Source organism: Amblyraja radiata, chromosome 4 (assembly GCF_010909765.2).
Source record: "Amblyraja radiata isolate CabotCenter1 chromosome 4, sAmbRad1.1.pri, whole genome shotgun sequence".
NCBI classification, from domain to species: Eukaryota; Metazoa; Chordata; class Chondrichthyes; order Rajiformes; family Rajidae; genus Amblyraja; species Amblyraja radiata.
The window spans coordinates 102,376,910-102,398,916 of NC_045959.1; the positions used below are offsets into that span (position 1 = coordinate 102,376,910).

The 22,007-nt window shown below is 44.9% G+C and overlaps 1 protein-coding gene across 1 annotated transcript in view; it reads left to right on the top strand.

The window, feature by feature from the left end:
* The window catches only part of cdh17 (cadherin 17), a 120,542-nt gene that overhangs the window by 60,543 nt on the left and 37,992 nt on the right, over window positions 1-22,007 (top strand). Inside the window, exons 8-14 of the mRNA XM_033020111.1 lie at window positions 77-214; window positions 2,339-2,489; window positions 2,920-3,150; window positions 6,880-6,956; window positions 10,765-10,956; window positions 13,298-13,542; window positions 19,925-20,055. Of these exons, the coding sequence (XP_032876002.1) occupies window positions 77-214; window positions 2,339-2,489; window positions 2,920-3,150; window positions 6,880-6,956; window positions 10,765-10,956; window positions 13,298-13,542; window positions 19,925-20,055 (1,165 nt within the window). The remainder of the gene's footprint in view (window positions 1-76; window positions 215-2,338; window positions 2,490-2,919; window positions 3,151-6,879; window positions 6,957-10,764; window positions 10,957-13,297; window positions 13,543-19,924; window positions 20,056-22,007) is intronic.

Below are 22,007 nucleotides of genomic sequence, written 5' to 3' on the forward strand. Positions count from 1 at the left end.
TTGTGTCTGTCTCCTATTTACTACTCTTCCACGTAGTAGGAAAATGCGAGCATTCATTGTTTCTTTCTCAATGTAGGTGCAGTGGAATAAACCTGGTGCAATATATGAGCTGAAGCCAAAGGACAAGAGGCTTTATCCCGACTTTCCATTTGTAATTGATGCCAGCGGTGACATTAATGTGACCAAACCACTGGATAGAGAAGAGATTAGTGAAGTAAGTACATGGAAATGTTGGATTATGTCACAGGACCAACTACTTTCTGAGATGCCGCAAAGTTTTATTGGATGTTCAAGAATGTAATCACATGTTGTTATGTTCCAGGAGCAGAAACAGGCCATTCGGCCCATTAAGTCTACTCCGCCATTCAATCATGGCTGATCTATCTTTCCCACTCAACCCCATTCTCCTGCCTTCTCCCCATCACCCCTGACACCCATGCTAATCGAGAATCTGTCTACCTCCACCCTTAAAAATATCCACTGACTTGGCCTCCATTGTCTTGTGGCAATTAATTCCACAGATTCACCACCCCCTAACTAGAGAAATTCCGCCTCATCTCCTTTCTAAAGGTACGTCCTTTTATTCTGAGGCTTATAGCCTCTGGCCCCACACACTAGGAACAATTTACAATTTTATACCAAAGCCAATTAACCGAGTCAATCAAGTTATCGCCAAAGCCACTTAACTCTAATGTAGAGTTTAGAAATTAAATAGATTTTGATAAGATAGGTGTTGAAAAATAGGAGGCAAGGCTCCTGCCTGAGTATAAAATTAACTCACCAATTCCAATGGATACAACGATAAATGTTGTTACCGAGGATTTTCTTTTAAGGGCAGCATAGTGGCACAGCGGTAGAGTTGCTGCCTTACAATGCCAGAGGCCCGTGTTTGATCCTGACTACGGGTGCTGTCTGTAAGGAGTTTGTACATTCACCCTGTGACCACTTAGGTTTTCTCCGTGTCCTCTGGTTTCCTCCTACACCCCAAAGACGTGCAGGTTTGTAGGCTAATTGGCCAGTGTGTGTAGAATAGTGCATTTCGGCCCACCAAGTCTGTACCAACCAGCGATCCCTGCACACTAGCACTATCCTACACACACTAGGGACAATTTACAATATTACCAAAGCCAATTAACCTAAGTCTTTGGAGTGTGGGAGGAAACCGGAGCTCCCAGAGAAAAGCCACGCAGGTCACGGCGAGAATGCGCAAACTCCGTACAGACAGCACCTGTAGTCAGGGTTGAACCCAGGTGTCAAGCTCTGTAAGGCAGCAACTCTACCGTGCCATCATGGCGTTAAGAATTTACATGATAAGACAATTATATCTTGCTCGATTATTTACATAACAAAATATTTATTGTGATCTCAACATGTTTATATTTTTCTATCTACTGGCTGTCCCACTGCGGCGACCTAATCCGCGAGTTCTGGCGAGTTTGCCCTCGACTCCAACTTGCAGCTTGGTTGATACGAGGTCCTTGGAGGTCCGAGGAGGGCTTTGTAACTTTCCTTCATGCTTGAGAGTAGTCCCCGCTAGGTCGTGGCGTATTTTCCAACATGTTGAAAAATGCCCGCGAGTAAAAAAAGGTCGCCATGGAAAAAATCGATACTTATTTACTCATAGGTTAAATCGAAGTAATAATAATAATAATCATGGATGGGATTTATATAGCACCTTTCTAATACTCAAGGCGCTTTACATCACATTATTCATTCACTCCTCAGTCACACTCGGTGGTGGTAAGCTACTTCTGTAGCCACAGCTGCCCTGGGGCAGACTGACGGAAGCGTGGCTGCCAATCTGCGCCTACGGCCCCTCCGACCACCACCAATCACTCACACACATTCACACACAGGCAAAGGTGGGTGAAGTGTCTTGCCCAAGGACACAACGACAGTATGCACTCCAAGCGGGGTTCGAACCGGCCACCTTCCGGTTGCCAGCCGAACACTTAGCCCATTGTGCCATCTGTCGTCCTGAAGTAGGTCGTAGTAGGTCGGTATGTGAGTCGTAGGTAATCGAGGGTAGTCGAAGGTAATCGAAGGTAGTCGTAGATAGTCTTCAACATAGTCGAAGGAGGTCGAAGGGGGGTCGAAGGAGATCGAAGGAGGTCGTCTTCACTCTCCGCTATTCGGTGTCTAATTTTCCCGAAGCTAGTCGAAGCTAGTCTTCAACATGGTCGAAGGAGGTCTTCTACATAGTCGAAGGATGTCTTCTACATGACATCTTTTCAAACTCTCCTAAACTCTTCTAAACTCGCGAATTAGGTTGCCGCAGTGGGACAGACCCATAATAATCTTCATCATTGAGTGTATTAATTTTTTGTTACGTGCTTAGTATGTGCTGCTGGCATTCGCTCTGGATAATAATAGAGAACAGCTGGAAGACCCATTGGAAATTGCGGTCTCTGTTAAGGATATCAATGACAACAGACCATTTTGTCAAGAACAAGTGACATTCCTTGAGGTGCAAGAAAATGAACAAAGAGGTGAGTGTAACCCATAAGAGATAGGAGAAGAATTAGGCCATTCGGCCCATCAAGTCTATTCCGCCATTCAATCATGGCTGACCTATCTCTCCCTCTCAACCCCATTCTCCTGCCTTCTCCCCGTAATCCCTGACACTTGTACTAGTCAAGAATCTATCTATCTCTGCCTTAAAAATATCCATTGACTTGGCCTACACAGCCTTCGGTGGCAGAATTCCATAGATTCACCACCCTCGGATTAAAGAACTTCCTCCTCATCTACTTCCGAAAGGAACATCCTTAAATTCTGAGGCTGCGACCTCTGGGCCTAGACTCTCCCACGTGGAAACCTCCTTGCCATATCCACCCTATCCAGACCTATGTTCTACGCTCTAAGTAAAAGGTGAGCTTTAATGAAGTATATATATATTTACACATTTTCTAAATTCAGGAAGCGTTATTGGAACTGTAATCGTGAAGGACTTTGATGAAGATGGGACAAAGAACTCCATGCTGAAGTATAAAATCATTGATCAAGAGCCAAAGATTCCTGCACCTGACATGTTCACGATTGGTGATTATGATGGAAATATCCAACGTTTCAATGGGATGCTGGAAAAGAAAAATGCACCCGACTACATTATAAGAGTCCAAGCCACAGATCAATTGGGAGATGCGGGAGGTTTGTATGAATCTCAACTACCTAAAACTAGTGCGGTACAGTATGCGAGGGTGAGGGGGTGATCTGCTAGAGGTGTACAAAATCGTGAGAGGAATGGGTCGAGTAAACACACAGAGCCTCTTGCCCAGAGTAGGGGAATCGATAACCAGAGGACATGGGTTTAAAGTGAGGGGGGGAAAGATTTAATGGGGACAATTTACAGGGCGGCACGGTGGCGCAGCGGTAGAGTTGCTGCCTTACAGCGCTTGCAGCACCAGAGACCCGGGTTCCATCCCGACTACGGGTGCTGTCTGTACGGAGTTTGTACGCTCTCCCCATGACCGCATGGGTTTTCACTGAGATCTTCGGTTTCCTCCCACACTCCAAAGACGTACAGGTATGTAGGTTAATTGGCTTGGTGTATATGTAAATTGTCCCCAGTGTGAGTGTAGGACAGTGTTGATGTGCGGGGATCGCTGGTCGGTGCGGACTCTGTGGGCCGAAGGGCCTGTTTCCCCGCTGTATCTCTAAACTAAACTAAACTAAACTAAGAATGAGCTATAGCTGAGGCAGGGACTATCGCAATGTTTAAGAAACATCTAGACAGGTACTGTACATGGATAGGGTAGGTTTAGAGGGATATGGGCCAAAAGCAGGCAGGTGTAGATGGGGCATGTTGGTTGGTGTGGACAAGCTGGGCCGAAGGGCCTGTTTCCACGCTGTATGACTCTATGGCTCATTGATGTCTGGATATTAGCAATGCATCTGCAGAATCTCAGGACTCTCCTCAAACGTGCTGTTGGAGGGATTTATTTCAGAAATACAGGTTTGCAAAATGTTGATCGCCATGATTTTGCAGGATTCCTGATTATGCTCATGTTTTGACAAGAACAAACTAGGGAAAAACAAACTGGAGATGTTTAGTTTAGTTCAGTTTAGTTTAGTTTAGTTTAGAGATACAGTGAAGGGCCTGTCCCACTTGGCAATTTTTTTGGCGATTGTCGGCATCATTGACTGACGTATCAGGTCACCCAAAGAGTTGCGGCGTGGAGCGGCGTGACGTTGCGTGACAACGTAATGACGCGCGGTGTTTCCTCAAGTGTCGCAACATTTTTTTTGTCGCCGCTGGATTTTGAAATGTTCAACACCTTTCGGCGACCCTGATACGTCAGTCAAGGACGGCGGCAGTCGCCGAAAAAATCGGCAAGTGGGAACAGGCCCTTACGTCCATGCTAACCACTGATCATCCATCCTCCATTTTAAATACCTGTGACCAGGGATCTCCCTAAACAGTGAACAGTATGAAAAGATATTGATCAATTAGACAAAGTAATAAAATGCTTATCGTTTATAGTCTCCTGGATCACTTCAGCAGAACAAAATGCATTTACGTTTTACCCCCCCCCCCCCCCCCCTCAACTCCATTCAAGGACCCAAGCAGTCTTTCCAGGTGCGGCAGAGGTTCACCTGCACCTCCTCCAACCTCATCTATTGCATCCGATGCTCTAGATGTCAGCAGCTCTACATCGGTGAGACCAAGCGTAGGCTTGGCGATCGCTTTGCCCAACACCTCCGCTCGGTTCGCAATAACCAACCTGATCTCCCGGTGGCTCAGCACTTCAACTCCCCCTCCCATTCCGAATCCGACCTTTCTGTCCTGGGCCTCCTCCATGGCCAGAGTGAGGACCACCGTAAATTGGAGGAGCAGCACCTCATATTTCGCTTGGGCAGTTTGCACCCCAGCGGTATGAACATTGACCTCTAATTTCAGGTAGTCCCTACTTTCTCCTCCCCTTCTCAGCTCTCCCTCAGCCCACTGGCTCCCCCACTTCCTTTCTTCTTCCCCCCCCCCCCACTCTCACATCAGTCTGAAGAAGGGTTTCGGCCTGAAACATTTTCTTTGCTCCATAGATGCTGCCTCACCCGCTGAGTTTCTCCAGCATTTTTGTCCACCTTCACGTTTATAATACCTTGGTGTTCTTTCTGAACAATACAAATCTATGCTACTTAAAAGCACAATAATCAAATTTTAAAAAATTCCCACATCCTTTCTATGGTAAATTGGTCGAAAGGATCGCAAAATTGAGCCATTTCCTTTTGGAGCTGATCTTAGAGTCATAATCATACAGCGTGGAAACAGGCCCTTCGGCCTAACTTGCCCACGCCGACCAACATGCCCCATCGACACTAGTCCCACCTGCCTGCATTTGGCCCACATCGCTCTAAACCTACCCTATCCATGTACCTGTTTAAATGTTTCTTAATCAGTCTGAAGAAAGGTCTCGACCCGAAAGATCACCCATTCCCTCTCTCCAGAGATGCTGCCTGGCCCGCTAAGTTACCCCAGCATTTTGTGTCTGTCTTAAATGTTTCTGAAACCGGTTTAAGTGCGACAGTCATCCTGTTTATTTTTTTGCCTGTGGTTTCAGGCAGCCGATTTTAGCTTGTGGAGCTCAGTTGGAGCTGCTACGGGCTAGGAGAGGGCTGTGGATTGGGAATTAGCAACATGCGTTTGCATCTTGCTTCATATGCTGCTAACCAGGAAGAACCCTTGTGGAGCTTTCTTCTTCTTCTTCTTTCGTGTGGCGTGCACAGCCTAAAGTTGTTGGATAACTTGTTCTATTTGATCTTCCCTTTGTACACGTCGAGTTGATTGCATTAGTCGACCACGTGAAGGTTGCAATCTTCCACCCCTTGTGGAGCATTCAGGTCTCGCTGCACAGTGTCCCTTGGCAAGGACGGAGGGCCTGAACCAGGCTGCTGTTATTTGGGGGTAATACTAAAGGGAATCATATCATTGTCTTCCACCACACCAACCTCCGCATTCACTGGATCATCCTCCACCATATCCAGTTCCTTCAATGCAACAATAGACAATAGACAATAGGTGCAGGAGCAGGCCATTCGGCCCTTCGAGCCAGCACCGCCATTCAATGTGATCATGGCTGATCATCCCCAATCAGTGCCCGATTCCTGCCTTCTCCCCATATCCCCTGACTCCGCTATCTTTAAGAGCCCATTCTAGCTCTCTCTTGAAAGTATCCAGAGAACCGGCCTCCACCGCCCTCTGAGGCAGAGAATTCCACAGACTCACAACTCTCTGTGTGGAAAAGTGTTTCCTCGTCCCCGTTCTAAATGGCAACGTGACCAAAAAACATCCCCTTGGGTGTCATGTCCCTCATCAAATTGGTTCAGTTTAGTTTAGTTTAGAGACACAATGCGGAAACAGGCCCTTCGGCCCACTGAGCCTGTGCCGACCAGCGATCAACCGTACACTGAGTTCTATCCTACACACAAGGGGACAATCTACAGAAGCCGATTCACCAACAAACCCGTGTAGGGAGGAACTGCAGATGCTGGTTTAAACCGAAGACAGACACAAAAATGCTGGAGTAACTCAGCGGGTCAGGCAGCATCTCTGGAGAAAAGGAATAGGTGGCGTTTCAGGTCGAGACCCTTCTTCAGACCTACAAACCCACCTGCCTGTGGAATGTGGGAGGAAACCGGAGAAAACCCACCTAATCGAACGTAAATTCCTCAGATGACATGCCAAGATTTGAAATCTTGTCTCCAAATGAATAGTTCTGCCCTTGAATCCTGCTCTGGGTTTGAAGCCGTTATTCCTCAACATCCGGATGCTCAAATGTTGGCAAACACCAGGTTAATTTAGGGGTGGTTTCTATTTCATGGAGAGTTTGTCCTATTCTAAATCAGGACTATTTTGTAATTACATTTTTTAAATATTTCTAGGTCTAAGCACCGTATGCGTCGTCAATATCTCCGTCATTGACATCAACGACAAGATCCCTATCTTTGAAAAAATGGAGGTAAATGTCAAATTAAACTAAGATTATTTGAAACAGTCGCTGGATAATGAATGGTTTGCGATGCCGGGGGTATTATGCGGTTAAATCTAAGGCACGGCCTGATTGTAAACCGGAGTTTATGAATGTTTTTGTATCAGGCCATATATTTATCGTGACAGTAGTCACAGTAGTAGGCGTCTCTCGGTCATGACTGACCATGGGTGATGCATCCTGGTCGGATGCAAGCCTAGGCGATATCATATGGAGGACAGGCTGTTGCCCATGCAGCATACGTCCCCCCCTCTCCACGTCGCTGATCGATCCATAGGAACAATGTGAGAAACAAAAGGAGATGGCCATTCTGCCCTTCTTGGCCCTCCTTGGCTGCTTGACCATTCAAGAGGATCGCGGCTGGCCACGTAACTGAACTGAGCTTATATCATTCGATTCTCCTGATGGCTAAAATCTATTTATTTCTATCTCCACAGCCCAGTCTTTTTCCTTCCTGTCCATTTTCCATGTTTCAAATGTTGACATCGCTGTCATCGTCCGTCTTGAAAAGGACGCAAGCTTCCGGTGACAATCAGTGGGAGCCATCACTTGTAATAGATGATGGTGGTAGCAGAATTAGCTCGGGATACTTCCAGTTCCCAGCCCCGCGATGTGGATGTTTTGCTATGTGGCCACAGCCCAGTTGGGTGGATAATTCCTAAGATTCATTTCTCTATGAGTAAAGAAAGTTTTTCTCATCTCCTCGCCCCCTTATAGAAACATAGAAACATAGACAATAGGTGCAGGATAGGCCATTCGGCCCGTCGAGCCAGCACCGCCATTCAATATGATCATGGCTGATCATCTAAAATCAGTACCCCGTTCCTGCTTTTACCCCATATCCCTTGATTCCTTTAGCTCTAAGAGCTACATCTAAAGGCTCTGTCCCGCTTTCACGACCTAATTCACAACCTTTTTTACTCGTGGACATTTTTCATCAGGTTAGAAAAATGCCCCGACCTACGTGATGCCACGAGTACCTACGACTAGCATCACGACTTAACTATGACCTACTACGGCCTCATGATGAGCATGCTGAGAGTATGAGTCAAAGGCAAACTCGGCAGAGGTCGTGAATTAGGTCGTGAAAGTGGGACAGGTTCTTAACTCTCTCTTGAAAATATCCAGTGAATCGGCCTCCATTTCCTTCTGTGGCAGAAAATTCCACAGATTCACAACTCTCTGGGTGAAATAGGTTTTGTTCATCTCAGCTCTAAATGGCCTTACCCCTTATTATAGACAATAGACAATAGGTGCAGGAGTAGGCCAATAGGCCCTCCGAGCCAGCACCGCCATTCATTGTGATCTTGGCTGATCATCCACAATCAGTACCCCGTTCCTGCCTTCTCCCCATATCCTCTCCGCTGTCTTTAAGAGCTCTCTCTTGAAAGTATCTAGAAAACCGGCCTCTGAGACCGAGAATTCCACAGACTTACAACTCTCTGTGTGAAAAAGTGTTTCTCCATCTCCGTTCTAAATGGCTTACCCCTTATTGTTAAATTGTGGCCCCTGGTTCTGGACTCCCCCACTTTTTAATCTTTTCCTTTTTACATATCTAAAGATGTTTTAGAGTCATTGAGTCTTCAGGTCATTCAGCACAGAATCGGTCCAATTCATCCATGCCGCATCTGAGCTTGACCCAGTTGCCCACATTTGGCCCTGATTCCTCTGAACCTGACCTATCTGTATAACCCTCCCAAATGACTTTTAAACATTGGTGTTGTACCCGGCTGAAGCACTCCATTTGGTAGCTTATTCCAAACACATATCACCGCTTGGGTGGAAATGTTGCGCCTCCGATTCCTGCTAAATCTTTTCCCTCTCACCTTAACTCTGCGCCCTCTAGTTCTTAATCCCCCGTCCCAGGGAAAATGATTCACCCTATTCACACGATCTATAGCGCTCATGATTTTGCACACCTCTATGAGTTCCTACCCATCACAAGGTTATAAAGTCATAAGTGACAGGAGCAGAATTAGGCCATTCGACCCATCAAGTCTATTCCGCTGAAGGTACACACAATTGCTGGGGAAACTCAGCGGGTGCAGCAGCATCTATGGAGCGAAGGAAATAGGCGACGTTTCGGGCCGAAAGTCTATTCCGCCGTTCAATCTTGGCTGATTTATCTCTCCCTCCTAACCCCATTCTCCTGCCTTCTCCCTATAACCCATGACACCTGCACTAATCAAGATTCTATCTATCTCTGCCTTAAAAATATCCATTGATTTGACCTCCACAGCCTTCTGTGTCAAAGAATTCCACACATTCACTCCCCTCTGACTAAAGAAATTCCTCCTCATCTCCTAAAGAACGCCCTTTAATTCTGAGGCTATGACCTCTTGTCCTAGACTCTCCCACTGATGGAAACATCCTCACCGCATCCACTCTATCCAAGCATTTCACTATTTGGTACGTTTCAATGAGGTCCCCTCCCCCCCACCCCCCCCATTCTTCTAAACCCATTCCATCAAGGAATATAGTCCTAGGCTCTGCAACCTCTCCCTGTAACTCAAATCATCAAGTCCAGGCAACATCCTCATAAATCCTTTACGTACTCTTTCCAGCTTAATGATATCTTTCCAGTCGCAGAGTGAACAAAAGTGAACACAACATTTGAGGTGTGGCCTCACCAACGTCTGATACAACTGCAACATAATGTTGCAACTTCTATACTTTATGCCCTGACTGATGAAGGCCGATGTACCAAAAGCCGCCTTCATCATCGTATCCACCTGTGATACCAGCTTCAGGGGACCGTGGAGTTGTACACCAAGAACTATTGGTTTGGAGATACAACGAGGTCCCTCTGTTTTATAACACTCCCCTGCGCTCCAGCATTCACTCTGAAAGTCCTACCCTGGTTTAACTTCTCAACATGTCACAACTTTGAGAGGGTGACCCCTGGTTCGAGACAACCCTGGTTAGGGGAAGCATCATCCTTGCATGTCCCCTATCAAGCCTGCACTGGGTACCTGCAGTCTCAAAGATACAGCAGAAAGCAGTGTTATGGGGTTATGGGGAATAGGCAGGAGAATGGGGTTAGGAGGGAGAGATAGATCAGCCATGATTGGATGGTAGAGTAAACATGATGGGCCGCATGGCCCGATTCTGATCCTATCCTTTATGAACATGAACTTATGAAAGCAATTTGTTGTTGATGATGCATGCAACAATGTCTTTATGTTAATCAGCGGCAGGAACGGAATTAGGCCATTCGGCCCATCAAGTGTACTCTGCCATTCAATCTTGGCTAATCTGTATTTCCATCTCAACCCCATTCTCCTGCATTCTCCACATAATCCCTGACTCTGTATCAATCAAGAATCTATCTATCTCTGCCTTAAAAATATCCATTGACTGACTCCACAGCCTTCTGTGGCAAAGAATTCCACAGAATCTCCACCCTCTGACTAAAGAAATTCCTCCTCATCTCCTTCCTAAATGTATGTCCTTTTATTCTGAGGCTGTGGCCTCTGATCTAGACCCTCTCACTAGTGGAAATATCCTCTCCACATCCAGGCCTTTCACTGTTCGGTTAGTTTCAATGAGGTCCCCCCCATCCTTCTAAACTCCAGCGAGTACAGGCCCAGTGCTGTCAAACGCTCTTAATATGTTAACCCACTGGGATCATTCTCGTAAACCTCCTCTGAACCCTCTCCAGCACCGGCACATCCTTTCTCACATATGGGGCCCAAAATTGCTCACAATATTCCAAATGTGGTCTGACCTGCGCCTTATAGAGCCTCAGCTTTATCTGTTTTATGTTTTTCTTTCCTAGTATGGTTCCATCACTTTACCAGAAACCACTCAATTAGACCATATTGTAATGGAAATCCAGGCTACAGATGACGATGAGCCTTTAACAGGAAGCTCGGAAATACTGTACACGGTTGTGGATGGAGATGAAAATGGAACGTTCAAAATAGTAACCGATGAACATACAAATAGAGGCTTTGTACGATTATCTAGGGTAAGTACTGAAAATGTGATCATCAAAAGTGATGCAAGATTAAAGATATCTCACCTGCTTGCGTTCGGCCCATATCCCTGACCTATCCATGTACCTGGTGTGTAGGAAGGAACTGCAGATGCTGGTTTAAATCGAAGATAGACACAAAAAGCTGGAGTAACCGGGCGGGACAGGCAGCATCTCTGGAGAGAAGGAGAGAATGGGTGACGTTTCGGGTCGAGACCCTTCTTCAGACCCAACCCGAAACGTCACCCATTCCTTCTCTCCAGAGATGCTGCCTGTCTCGCTGAGTTACTCCAGCTTTTTGTGTCTATCTTCGGTTTAAACCAGCACCTGCAGTTCTTTCTTCCACATGATGCAAGATTAACATAGTTTGTGCGTAACATAGTTTGTGGAATGCTGCATCAATCTTTTATTTCTTATCAAATTAAGATAGACACAAAACGCTGGAATAACTCAGTGGGACAGGCAGCATCTCTGGATAGAAGGAATGGGTGATGTTCTGGGTTGAGACCCTGTCTGAAGAAGGGTCTTGATACGAAATGTCACCCATTCCTTCTGTCCAGAGATGCTGTCTGTCCTGCTGAGTTATTCCAGCGTTTTGTGTCTATCTTCAATGTAAACCAGCATCTGCAGTTCTCTCCTCAACATCAAGTGAAGTAAGTCTTACTGTGTGATACATCAGGTAAGGTTAGATGGCAAATTATGGTATATGATACATTGATTTTGATAAATGATAGAGTTGAATGTTAAAGGATGTGTCTTGGGAAATTGATACAGTCTTTGGGACACAAAGGTACTTATACTGATTTATAGACAATAGATGCAGGCCAACTTCGAGCCAACCGCCATTCAATGTGATCATGGCTTATCATCCACAATCAGTACCCCGTTCCTGCCTTCTCCCCATATCTTTAAGAGCTGTCTAGCTCTCTCTTGAAAGAATCCAGAGAGCTTTGGTTTGAACTGACTCCAGTTTGGTCTATTATCTTACACTCTTACACTTGGTATGATTGTGCCTGAATTATAGAAGACTTGTCACTGAAGAGTGTATCTAAATAAAATTCACTTGACTTGGGTACATGTCACAATAAAGTGCCATTGAACCATTGAAAGGGAAAAAATAAGGACAGTGCAGGGGAAGTGTTGCTTTTGAGGGCAAGAGGCCAAACATGCATGAATCTTTCAGCAATGTAGGATTTGCTAATATTTATACAAGCACTGCACAGCTGCGCAGCAGTGGAGTTGCTGTCTTACAGCTTCGGAGACCCGGGTCCGATCATTGTAGTGGCGGATTATTATATCGTTCAAGGAATTTCTTCCTCTAGCCATTATGTTGAAGACAAAGGGGGTAAGGAGATAGCGTCTTTATGCATGGGAGCTCTCCGCGAGACATTCAAAGCCGTCCAAAGATAAATCTTCAAAACACAGTTGATTAATAGTTTCTTGTCGATTAGTTGTCGAAGTAAAACAGTGAAATATTCATCCAAACTTCTTCTTGTTTGAGTACATTTTAATCTTACTCGTAGTCAAACTCCGGCATGTGGCTACGAAATGGTAGAAAGCCCTGACATGGTTGAAAGCTATGCCATTCTTCCATGCTCCTTCTGATCGAAAACTAAAAACCGCCAAGCTTCTGCGCAAGAATCCCAGCAGCAAACACGCCTCCGACTGCGTAATAAATCCCACCCACATCAGTACAGGCAGACAAAATTTAAAGGCAAATGCCATAATTCATAACATACTAAGTTAAGCCAAATGGCCACTACAATCATGACTACGGGTGCTGTCTATATGGAGTCTGCACGTTTTCCCTGCAGCTACATGGGTTTACTCCAGGTGCTCCGGTTTCCTCCCACACTACAAAGGCGTGCAGGTTTGCAGATTAATTGGCTTCTGTATATTGTCCCGAGTGTGCAGGATAGAACTAGTGCTTGGTGATCGATGGTCGGCACGGGCCCGTTGGGCCGAATGGCCTATTTCCGCCGCTGCATCACTAAAGTCTAAACTGGGTTCTGTAAATTGTCCCTAGTGTGTAGGGTGGAACTAGTGTGGTCGGGTGATCGATGGCCGGCATGGACTCGGTGGGCTGAAGGGCCCGTTTCCACACTGTATCTCTAGAGCTAAAACTAAACACAGTAAAAGGTGAATGAAATAATGCATCATTTAGAAAAAAAAGAATGTTTGTTTGTTACATGGATACTATTCACATTTATTAATATCACACAGCAACTACATCAGTAACATTTGTTGTGTGAATCTTACAGATAGCAGTAAGATTTTAGTCAATGAGTAAAAGTCTCTTTTGAGCCATTCATTATCCACTACCCTGTTGTTTCAGCGCCTGGACTTCGAAACGCATCCAGTTTATAGATTAAACATCAGTGCGACAAACCCTGAACCATTGGTCACTGGAGTGTACTACAACACCAGCTCATTCACTTTACTGTTTGTTAATGTGACCGATGACGATGAACCGCCATGTTTCAAGGAGCCTTTATATCACGTATGGATATCTGAAAATGCCTCCAAAGGAGATTTCTTGTTTAAGGTGGAGGCTGTTGATCCTGAAGGTGGTAACATAAGGTACTAAACAGCTATGATTTATTTTCAGGAACATACATGGATACACACAAACACAAACACACACACACACACACACACACACACACACACACACACACACACACACACACACACACACACACACACACACACACACACACACACACACACACACACACATATACATGTATACATATACACATACACACATTCTGAAGAAGGGTCTCGACCCGAAACGTCGCCAATTCCTCTCCAGAGATGCTACCTCACCTGCTGAGTTACTCCAGCATTTTGTGTCTACCTGTGTGTGTGTGTATGTATATTTATGCATGTATATGTATATATGTGTGTGCGTGCGCATATGTGTATATGCATATGTATATATATATATAAATGAACACACAGAGATATACAGATATACAGAGATATATATACACACACACACACACACACATATACACACATATATACACATAATTGTATACATATATGCAGACAGACATAGACAACTACTGTACATACACACACACACACACACATATATATATATATACATACACACACTCATATATATACACACACACACATATATATACACACACACACATATATATATATACACACACACACACACATATATACATAAATATTGGTAACAGTTCACTTGGGTAGTTATGATTCAGGTTATTATCGAATTGTTATTAAAGGTTAAAAATGGGTCAATAAAGAAAACTCCCACGAAAGATATTTAATAGAATATTGATTACTTTGTGAAAAGGAATCGGTGTCCTCATTGATTTGTAAATATCTTTGAAAATTATAGGTACCAACATGATTTTAATAACTCAATTTTTGTCAAGATGATATCAGTGCCTGTAATAGAATTTATAGCAGAATAAAATAAAAATATTGACCTTTTGATCGGGTATTCAGGGTCCATAGAAGGACACAAACTGATGGAGTAACTCAACGGGTCAGGCAGCATTTCTGGAGAACATGGATAGGTGACGTTTCGGGTAGAGACCCTTCTTTAGATTCTAAACCAGAGTATATAGACCTGGTTTGAAATTTTGTATAGCAGACGGAAGGGGAAGTGTATGAAATAATATTACTTATACAGGGGGTTTGATTGCTTGAAAATTTGATTGCTTTGAAAATCGAAAGAAGCTGAATGATCTTTCTGTTGTTAAAATAACATGTGGGTACAAAGTCATTGATACACTTGGCAAGGAAATCAACATGTAGATAAGAACAAAACAAATAAGAACAGGAACCTTCAAACCAGTTTGTCATTCTATAAGATCGTGGATGACCTGATCATTATTTTTGTTCTTTCACTTTCCTGGAAGACCGTTCACACAACACTTGAATCCTAGACCATCCAAAAATCAAAGTCACAAAGAATAATTAAGATTACGATTTAGATTTAAACTGGTATCAGTGGAAGCAATGTGAGAAAGAACTGCAGATTATGGATGAAATCGAAAGTAGACACAAAATGCTGCAGTAACTCAACGGGTGAGGCAGCATCTAATTAGAGAAGGAATGGGTGATGTTTCGGGTCGAGGCCCTTCTTCTCGACCCAAAACGTCACCCATTCCTTCTCCCCACAGATGCTGCCTCACTTGCTGAGTTACTCCAGCATTTTGTGTCTACCTTCAGTGGAAGCTAAATCAGGTGAGATCATTAACTATTGATATGGAGTGATATTTTCATCATGGCGGCAGGGTGGCGCAGCGGTAGAGTTGTTGCCTTACAGCGCCAGAGACCCAGGTTCGATCCTGGCTACGGGTGGTGTCTGCACGGAGTTTGCACGTTCTCCCTGTGACCTGCATGGGTTTTCTCTGGGAGCTCCGCTTTACTCCCACACTCCAAAGACATGCATGTTTGTTGATTAATGGGCATCTATAAATTGGCGCTAGTGTGTAGGATGGAACTAGTGTGCAGGGGTCGTAGGTAGGTCGTAGCAGGTCGTGATGCTAGTCGTAGGTACTCGTGGCATCAAGTAGGTCGGGGCGTTTTGGCAACATGATGAAAAATGTCCACGAGTAAAAAAGGTCGTGAATTAGGTCGTGAAAGTGGGGCAGGCCCTTAACTCAGCAGGTCAGGCAGCATCTCTAGAGAACATGGATAGGTGACGTTTCGGATCAGGATGCTTCTTCAGTCTTATGGTGGTGGGGGGGTGGTGATAGGCTGGGAGAGAGGAGGAGCGGGGCAAAGGATGTTAGTGGTTATGGGGAGAAGGCAGGAGATTGGGGTTGAGATGGAAAGATAGATCAGCCATGGCGGTGTAGTTTTGATGGGCAAATGGCCTGACTCTGTTCCCATCACCTCTGAACCTATGACTGCTGGTGAGCTGGTGAGTGTCCTATTAATATTTGTGACAAAGGCTATTGGTGACTATTTCTCTAGGGCAGAGGTGACTACAGGGGAGTGGTATTATCTTTGTGGAGCAAGGAGGGTTGGTGTGCTTATGAATGGTATAAAGGATATGAATCATTCCTCTATTACACATTTGAATACAATACATAAAGCAAGTGATTTCTAGCACAACGCTGATTTTAATTGGGAAACGGGCTCAGTGTTGGGGTCCTGGTGGGATAGATGGATAGGATGCCTTTCCTTTGATTCATCTTAGTTTAGTTTAGTTTAGTTTAGTTTAGTTTTGAGATACAACACGGAAACAGGCCCTTTGGCCCACTGAGTCCGCACCGGCCAATGATCCCCGCAAATTAATACCATTCTACACACACTAGAGACCCGGGTGCTGTCTGTACGGAGTTTCTACGTTCTCCCCGTGACCTGCGTGGGTTTTCTCCGAGATCTTCGATTTCCTCCCGCACTCCAAAGACGTGCAAGTTTGTAGGTTAACTGGCTTAGGTTTGTATTCTCGGTATAAGTGTAAATTGTCCATTCTGTGCGTAGGATAGTGTAAATGTACGGGGATCGCTGGTCGTCGCGGGCTCGGTGGGCCGAAGGGCCTGTTTCCGCTCTGTATCTCTAAAATATACAAAACAAAAATAGGGACAATTTTTACATTTATACCAAGCCAATTAACCTACAAACCTGTATGTCTTTGGAGTGTGGGAGAAAACCGAAGATCTCAGAGAAAATCTACGCAGGTCACGGGGAGAACGTGCAAACTCCGTACAGACAGCAACCGTAGTCGGGATCGAACCCAGGTCTCTGGCGCTGTATGCGCTGTAAGGCAGCAACTCTACTGCTGCGCCAGCGTGCCGCCCCAAGATTCTAAATGAATGGCAAAAAGATCATAGCTGGAAATGCAACGTGTGGCATCGCAGTTGGCTGTACCAGTAAGCTGTGTGGATTTGATTGCTTAATATTATTGTAGGTGCTTTCAATTTCTATTGAGGGAGTTGCCAGTAAAGGAAGCATTTCAAAGTCCAGTCCCGGAGCAACAGATTGCTGGTGACAGGTCCCAACATGTGAATGTTAGAAACAAGGCTGCCAATATCGAGTAGAGAAGTTGGGAGGTCATGTTGCAATTGGTGAGGCTGCATTGAGAGCGTTGTATTCAGTTTTGGGCACCATGTTTTGGGAAAGACGTTGTCAAGCTGGAAAGGGTGCAGAGAAAATGTATGAGCATGTTGCCCAGGACTCGAGGGTCTGAGCTATAGCGAGAGGTTGAGCAGGCTGGGACAGCTTGGAACGCAGGAGGATGAGGGCTGGTCTTATAGAGGCGAACAAAATGATGCGATGAATAGATTGGGTGGATGCACAGAGCCTCTTGCCCAGAGTTGGGGAAATGAGAACCAGAGGGCATAGGTTTAAGGTGAAGGTGGAAAAGATTTAATAGGAACCTGAGGGGTATATTTTTCACACAAAGGGTGATGGGTGTATGGAGCAAGCTTCCAGAGGAGGTAGTTAAGGCAGGTTGTATGGAAGATACATTTAAGAAACATTTAGACAGCTAAGTGGATAAGACAAGTTTAAAGGGATATGGGCTAAATGCAGGGAGGCGATACCCGTGTAGCTGGGACATGTTGGCCGGTGTGGGCAGGTTGGGCCAAAAGGCTTGTTTCCACATTGTAAGGCTCTATGGATGGATAACTCTAAATGAGTAAAATTGTCCATTAAGCCGTTCATTTCTAAAACAAGCCACTACTAAAACAAACCGTTTGCCAATCTGTTCAGTTGGAAGTCAGGTCAGCCCAGCAGCGTAGCAGGTGGAGCTGCTGAGACCCGGGTTCGATCCTGACCTCGGGTGCTGTCTGTGTGGAGTTTGCACGGTCTCCCTGTGACCGTGTGGGTTTCCTCCGGGTGCTCCGGTTTCCTCCCACATCCCAAAGCCATGCGAGTTTGTGGATTAACTGGACAGCTAGAATGAACGCAGAGAAGAGTTACAAGGATGTTGCCAGGACACAAGGGCCTGAGAGCTATATGGAGAGGCTGGGCAAGCTAGGACTTTATACCTTGGAGTGCATGAGGATAAGTGGTGATCTTATAGATATTATAAAATCATGACAGGAATAGATAGACTGGATAGACTAAAACCATGACAGGAATAGATAGATTCCTAGAATAGGAATAGAGTGAATGCCCAGGGGAACTGAAAACTAATGACCCTATGTTTAGGCAAGAGGGGAAAGATTTAATGGGAACCTGAGGGGCAATATTTTCACACAGAGTGTGGTGGGTATATAGAATTAGCTGACTGAGGAGGTAATTGAGGTGGGTACTGTAACAGCATTTAAATGGCATTTAAATAGGTTAATGTATAGGACATGTTTAGAGGAATGTAGGCCAAATACTGGTCAAAGGGATGTTTAGATGGGGTATGTTGGTCGGCGAGAGAAATGGGCTGAAAGACCTGTTTCCGTGCTGTATGACTATATGGATTAAATCTTAAAAAGATTTGACATAGATGATATATCATCAGTTCCCCCGCAAGGTAATTGTCCTGTGTCATTTATGTGCCTGTCCCACTTAGGCGACTCTTTAGGCGAGTGCCAGGGACTAGTTTTAATGGAATTCACCTACGACTGAAGAAGGGTTTCGGCCCGAAACGTTGCCTATTTCCTTCGCTCCATAGATGCTGCCGCACCCGCTGAGTTTCTCCAGTACTTTTGTCTACCTTCGATTTTCCAGCATCTGCAGTTTTGGTCTCCAAATCTGAGGAAGGACATTATTGCCATAGAGGGAATGCAGAGAAGGTTCACCAGACTGATTCCTGGAATGTTTGGACTTTCATATGAAGAAAGACTGGATAGACTCGGCTTGCACGCGCTAGAATTTAGGAGATTGAGGGGGGATCTTATAGAAACTTACAAAATTCTTAAGGGGTTGGATAGGCTAGATGCAGGAAGATTGTTCCCGATTTTGGGGAAGTCCAGAACAAGGGTCACAGTTTAAGGATAAGGGGGAAATCCTTTAGGACCGAGATGAGAAAAACATTTTTCACACAGAGAGTGGTGAATCTCTGGAACTCTCTGCCACAGAAGGTAGTTGAGGCCAGCTCATTGGCTATATTTAAGAGGGAGTTAGATGTGGCCTTTGTGGCTAAAGGGATCAGGGGGTATGGAGAGAAGGCAGGTACGGGATACTGAGTTGGATGATCAGCCATGATCATATTGAATGGCGGTGCAGGCTCGAAGGGCCGAATGGCCTACTCCTGCACCTATTTTCTATGTTTCTATGTTTCCTTCTTGAACATTCACCTATGACACCTGGCGACAATCTACGACAAACTACGACAGTAAAAATTGTCGCCAATGTCGCCGAAAAAATTTCAACATGTTGAAAATTTTGCGGCAGTCGCTTGTAGTCGCCCCAAAAAATCGCCTAAGTGGGACAGGCCCATAACTTTCTCTCTCCACAGCTACTGCCTGACACATTGAATATTTACAGTACTTTTGTTTTACTTCAAATCAAAGTAAGCCTTGTACAAACTATCAGTACAAAATTGCTTTCTACAAGAACTTCCAGTATTTATTAATTGCACAGTGTGGCTTATGTGAGGAACTGCATGTTATTCTGACTGTGTGCACTGATGCTAATGGACTGGTTTTTGCTTAGTGATTCCCAGAGTAAATACAAAACATGGGAAAGCAGGATTTAGTTACTATGCAACAAATAGCTGGAATAAACTTCCTGAAGATTTAAGACTTGCCTCAACTTTGACCACTTTTAAAACAAGACTGAAAACTTTTATGTTTACTTTAGCTTTCAGCTAAATCTTAACTACATTGCACTTTTAACTTTTGCACTTTTTATAATGCATTTTTAATTTTGCTTTTCTTTTCTTTTAGTTCTTCTATTTTATTTCATTTTATTATTTCATTTATTGTATGACATGTTTTTATGTGAAGCACTTTGAGTCTGCCTCGTGTATGAAATGTGCTATATAAATAAAGTTGCCTTGCCTTGCCTTGCCTTGCCTTAGTTATCATCTAACACACGATCCACGCAAATGGTTCAAGATTGACGCCGAAACTGGGGAGATTTTTGTAAATGGTGATGTTGATGCGGAGAAGGAAAGAATCTACAAAATGATTGTCACCGCAATGGAGAAAGGTAAGCACTGGAATTAATTCTACAAGTGTAATGTTCATAAGTTCATGAGACACAGGATTAGGCCAATCGGCCCATTAAAAAAACAAACCATATTGATCTTTCTCTGTTGTTTATTATGGGTTTTACAGAGTAATATGTGGTGGTGCTGCAAGTAAGAATTGTATTGCTCCTTTTAGGGACATATGACAATAAAACACATCCGACTTGACTCTTGATCTCATAAGTTCTTAAGTTGCTGGAGCAGAATACGGCCATTTGGCCCATCATGTCTACTCCGCCATTCAATCATGGCTGATCTATCTTTCCCTCTCAACCCCATTCTCCTGGAACCTTTGACACCCTTACCAACCAAGAACCTGTCAATCTCTGTTTTAAAAATACTCAATGACTTGGCTTCCGTAGCCATCTGTGGCAATGAATTCCACAGATTCACCACCCTCTGGCGAAAGTTTAGCTTAGTTTAGTTTAGAGATACAGGCCCTTCATAAGTTCATAAGTTCATTTATTGTCACGTACACCAATTGGTGTAGTGAAATTCACTGGCCAGGTCAGTCATACAATTTTAAAAAGGCAACAGACTCAGAAAACACATTTTAACATAAACATCCATCACAGTGACTTCTACACATTCCTCACTGTGATGGAAGGTGAAAAAAAAGTTCCAAGTCCTTCCCTTGTTGTTCTTCCTTGGTCGGGGGCCTCGAGCCCCCCGTTGACGGGATGGTCTTAACTCCCGTAGCCGGCGGCGTTTGGGCCCTCCGCGTCGAGGAGTTCAGCTCCCGCATCGGGGCGATGTCAGCTCCCCCGCTCCGGGCGATCAAATCTCGCGTCGGGGCTGGACGAACCTTCTGTGGCGTTGGAGCTCCTGACTAGCCTCTCCCGAGACTGTGAGCCCTTGATGGTAAGTCAGCAGGCCGCAGTGGGAGCGATCTCAGGCAAGGGATCCGCTCCGATGGTAAGTCCGCGCCCCATGTTGGGGCTCACGACAGTCCGAGGCGGCTTCCATCTCCATCGATGGTAGGCCGCAGAGCCCGGAGAATGTGATCTTAAACTTGATCACAGCTCCGGGAATGTAAGAACCTGAAAAAAAAATGTTTCCCCCGACCCCCACATAAAACAAACAGAAGAATATTAAAACAAACTTTAAACAAACGATAAAAATAACAATAAAGAAGGATGAAAAAAACGAACAGACTGCCGGCAGGGCTGCCATCTTGCTCCTCCGGCGCCCCCTCTTCAGCCCACTGGGTCCGTGCCGCCCAGCGATTCCCGCACATTAACACTACCCTACACCCGCTAGGGACAAATTTTACATTTACGAAGCCAATTAACCTACAAACCTGTACGTCTTTGGAATGGGGAAGGAAACCGAAGATCTCGGAGGAAACCCAAGCAGGTCATGGGAAGAACGTGCAAACTCCGTTCAGACAGCACCCGTAGTCGGGATCGAACCCAGGTGTTCGGCGCTGCATTCGCTGTAAGGCAGCAACTCTACCGCTGTGCCACTGTGACCTAAAGGTCCTTCAGTGTCAAGAGCTGAAGAGGTGCGATCGCCTGTATCTGCAATCAGGTGGGGAGAATGGGAGGCAAAGAAGGAATAACACAGGGCAACAAAGTGGATTGGCATGAAATGTGGAGGATAGTAGAGAACGGATTATAAATTAATGTTCATAAAGGATAGGAGCAGAATTAGGCCATTCGGCCCATCGCCTACTCAAGCATTCAATCATGGCTGATCTATCTCTCCCTCTGAACCCCATTCTCCTGCCTTCAAGTTCAAGTTCAAAAGAGTTTATTGTCATGTGTCCCTGATAGGACAATGAGATTCTTGCTTTGCTTTAGCACACCAGAACATAGTGGGCATGAATACAGAACAGATCAGTGTGTCCATATACCGTTGTATAAATATATACACACATGACCCCAGACACCTGTACTAATCCTGCATCATA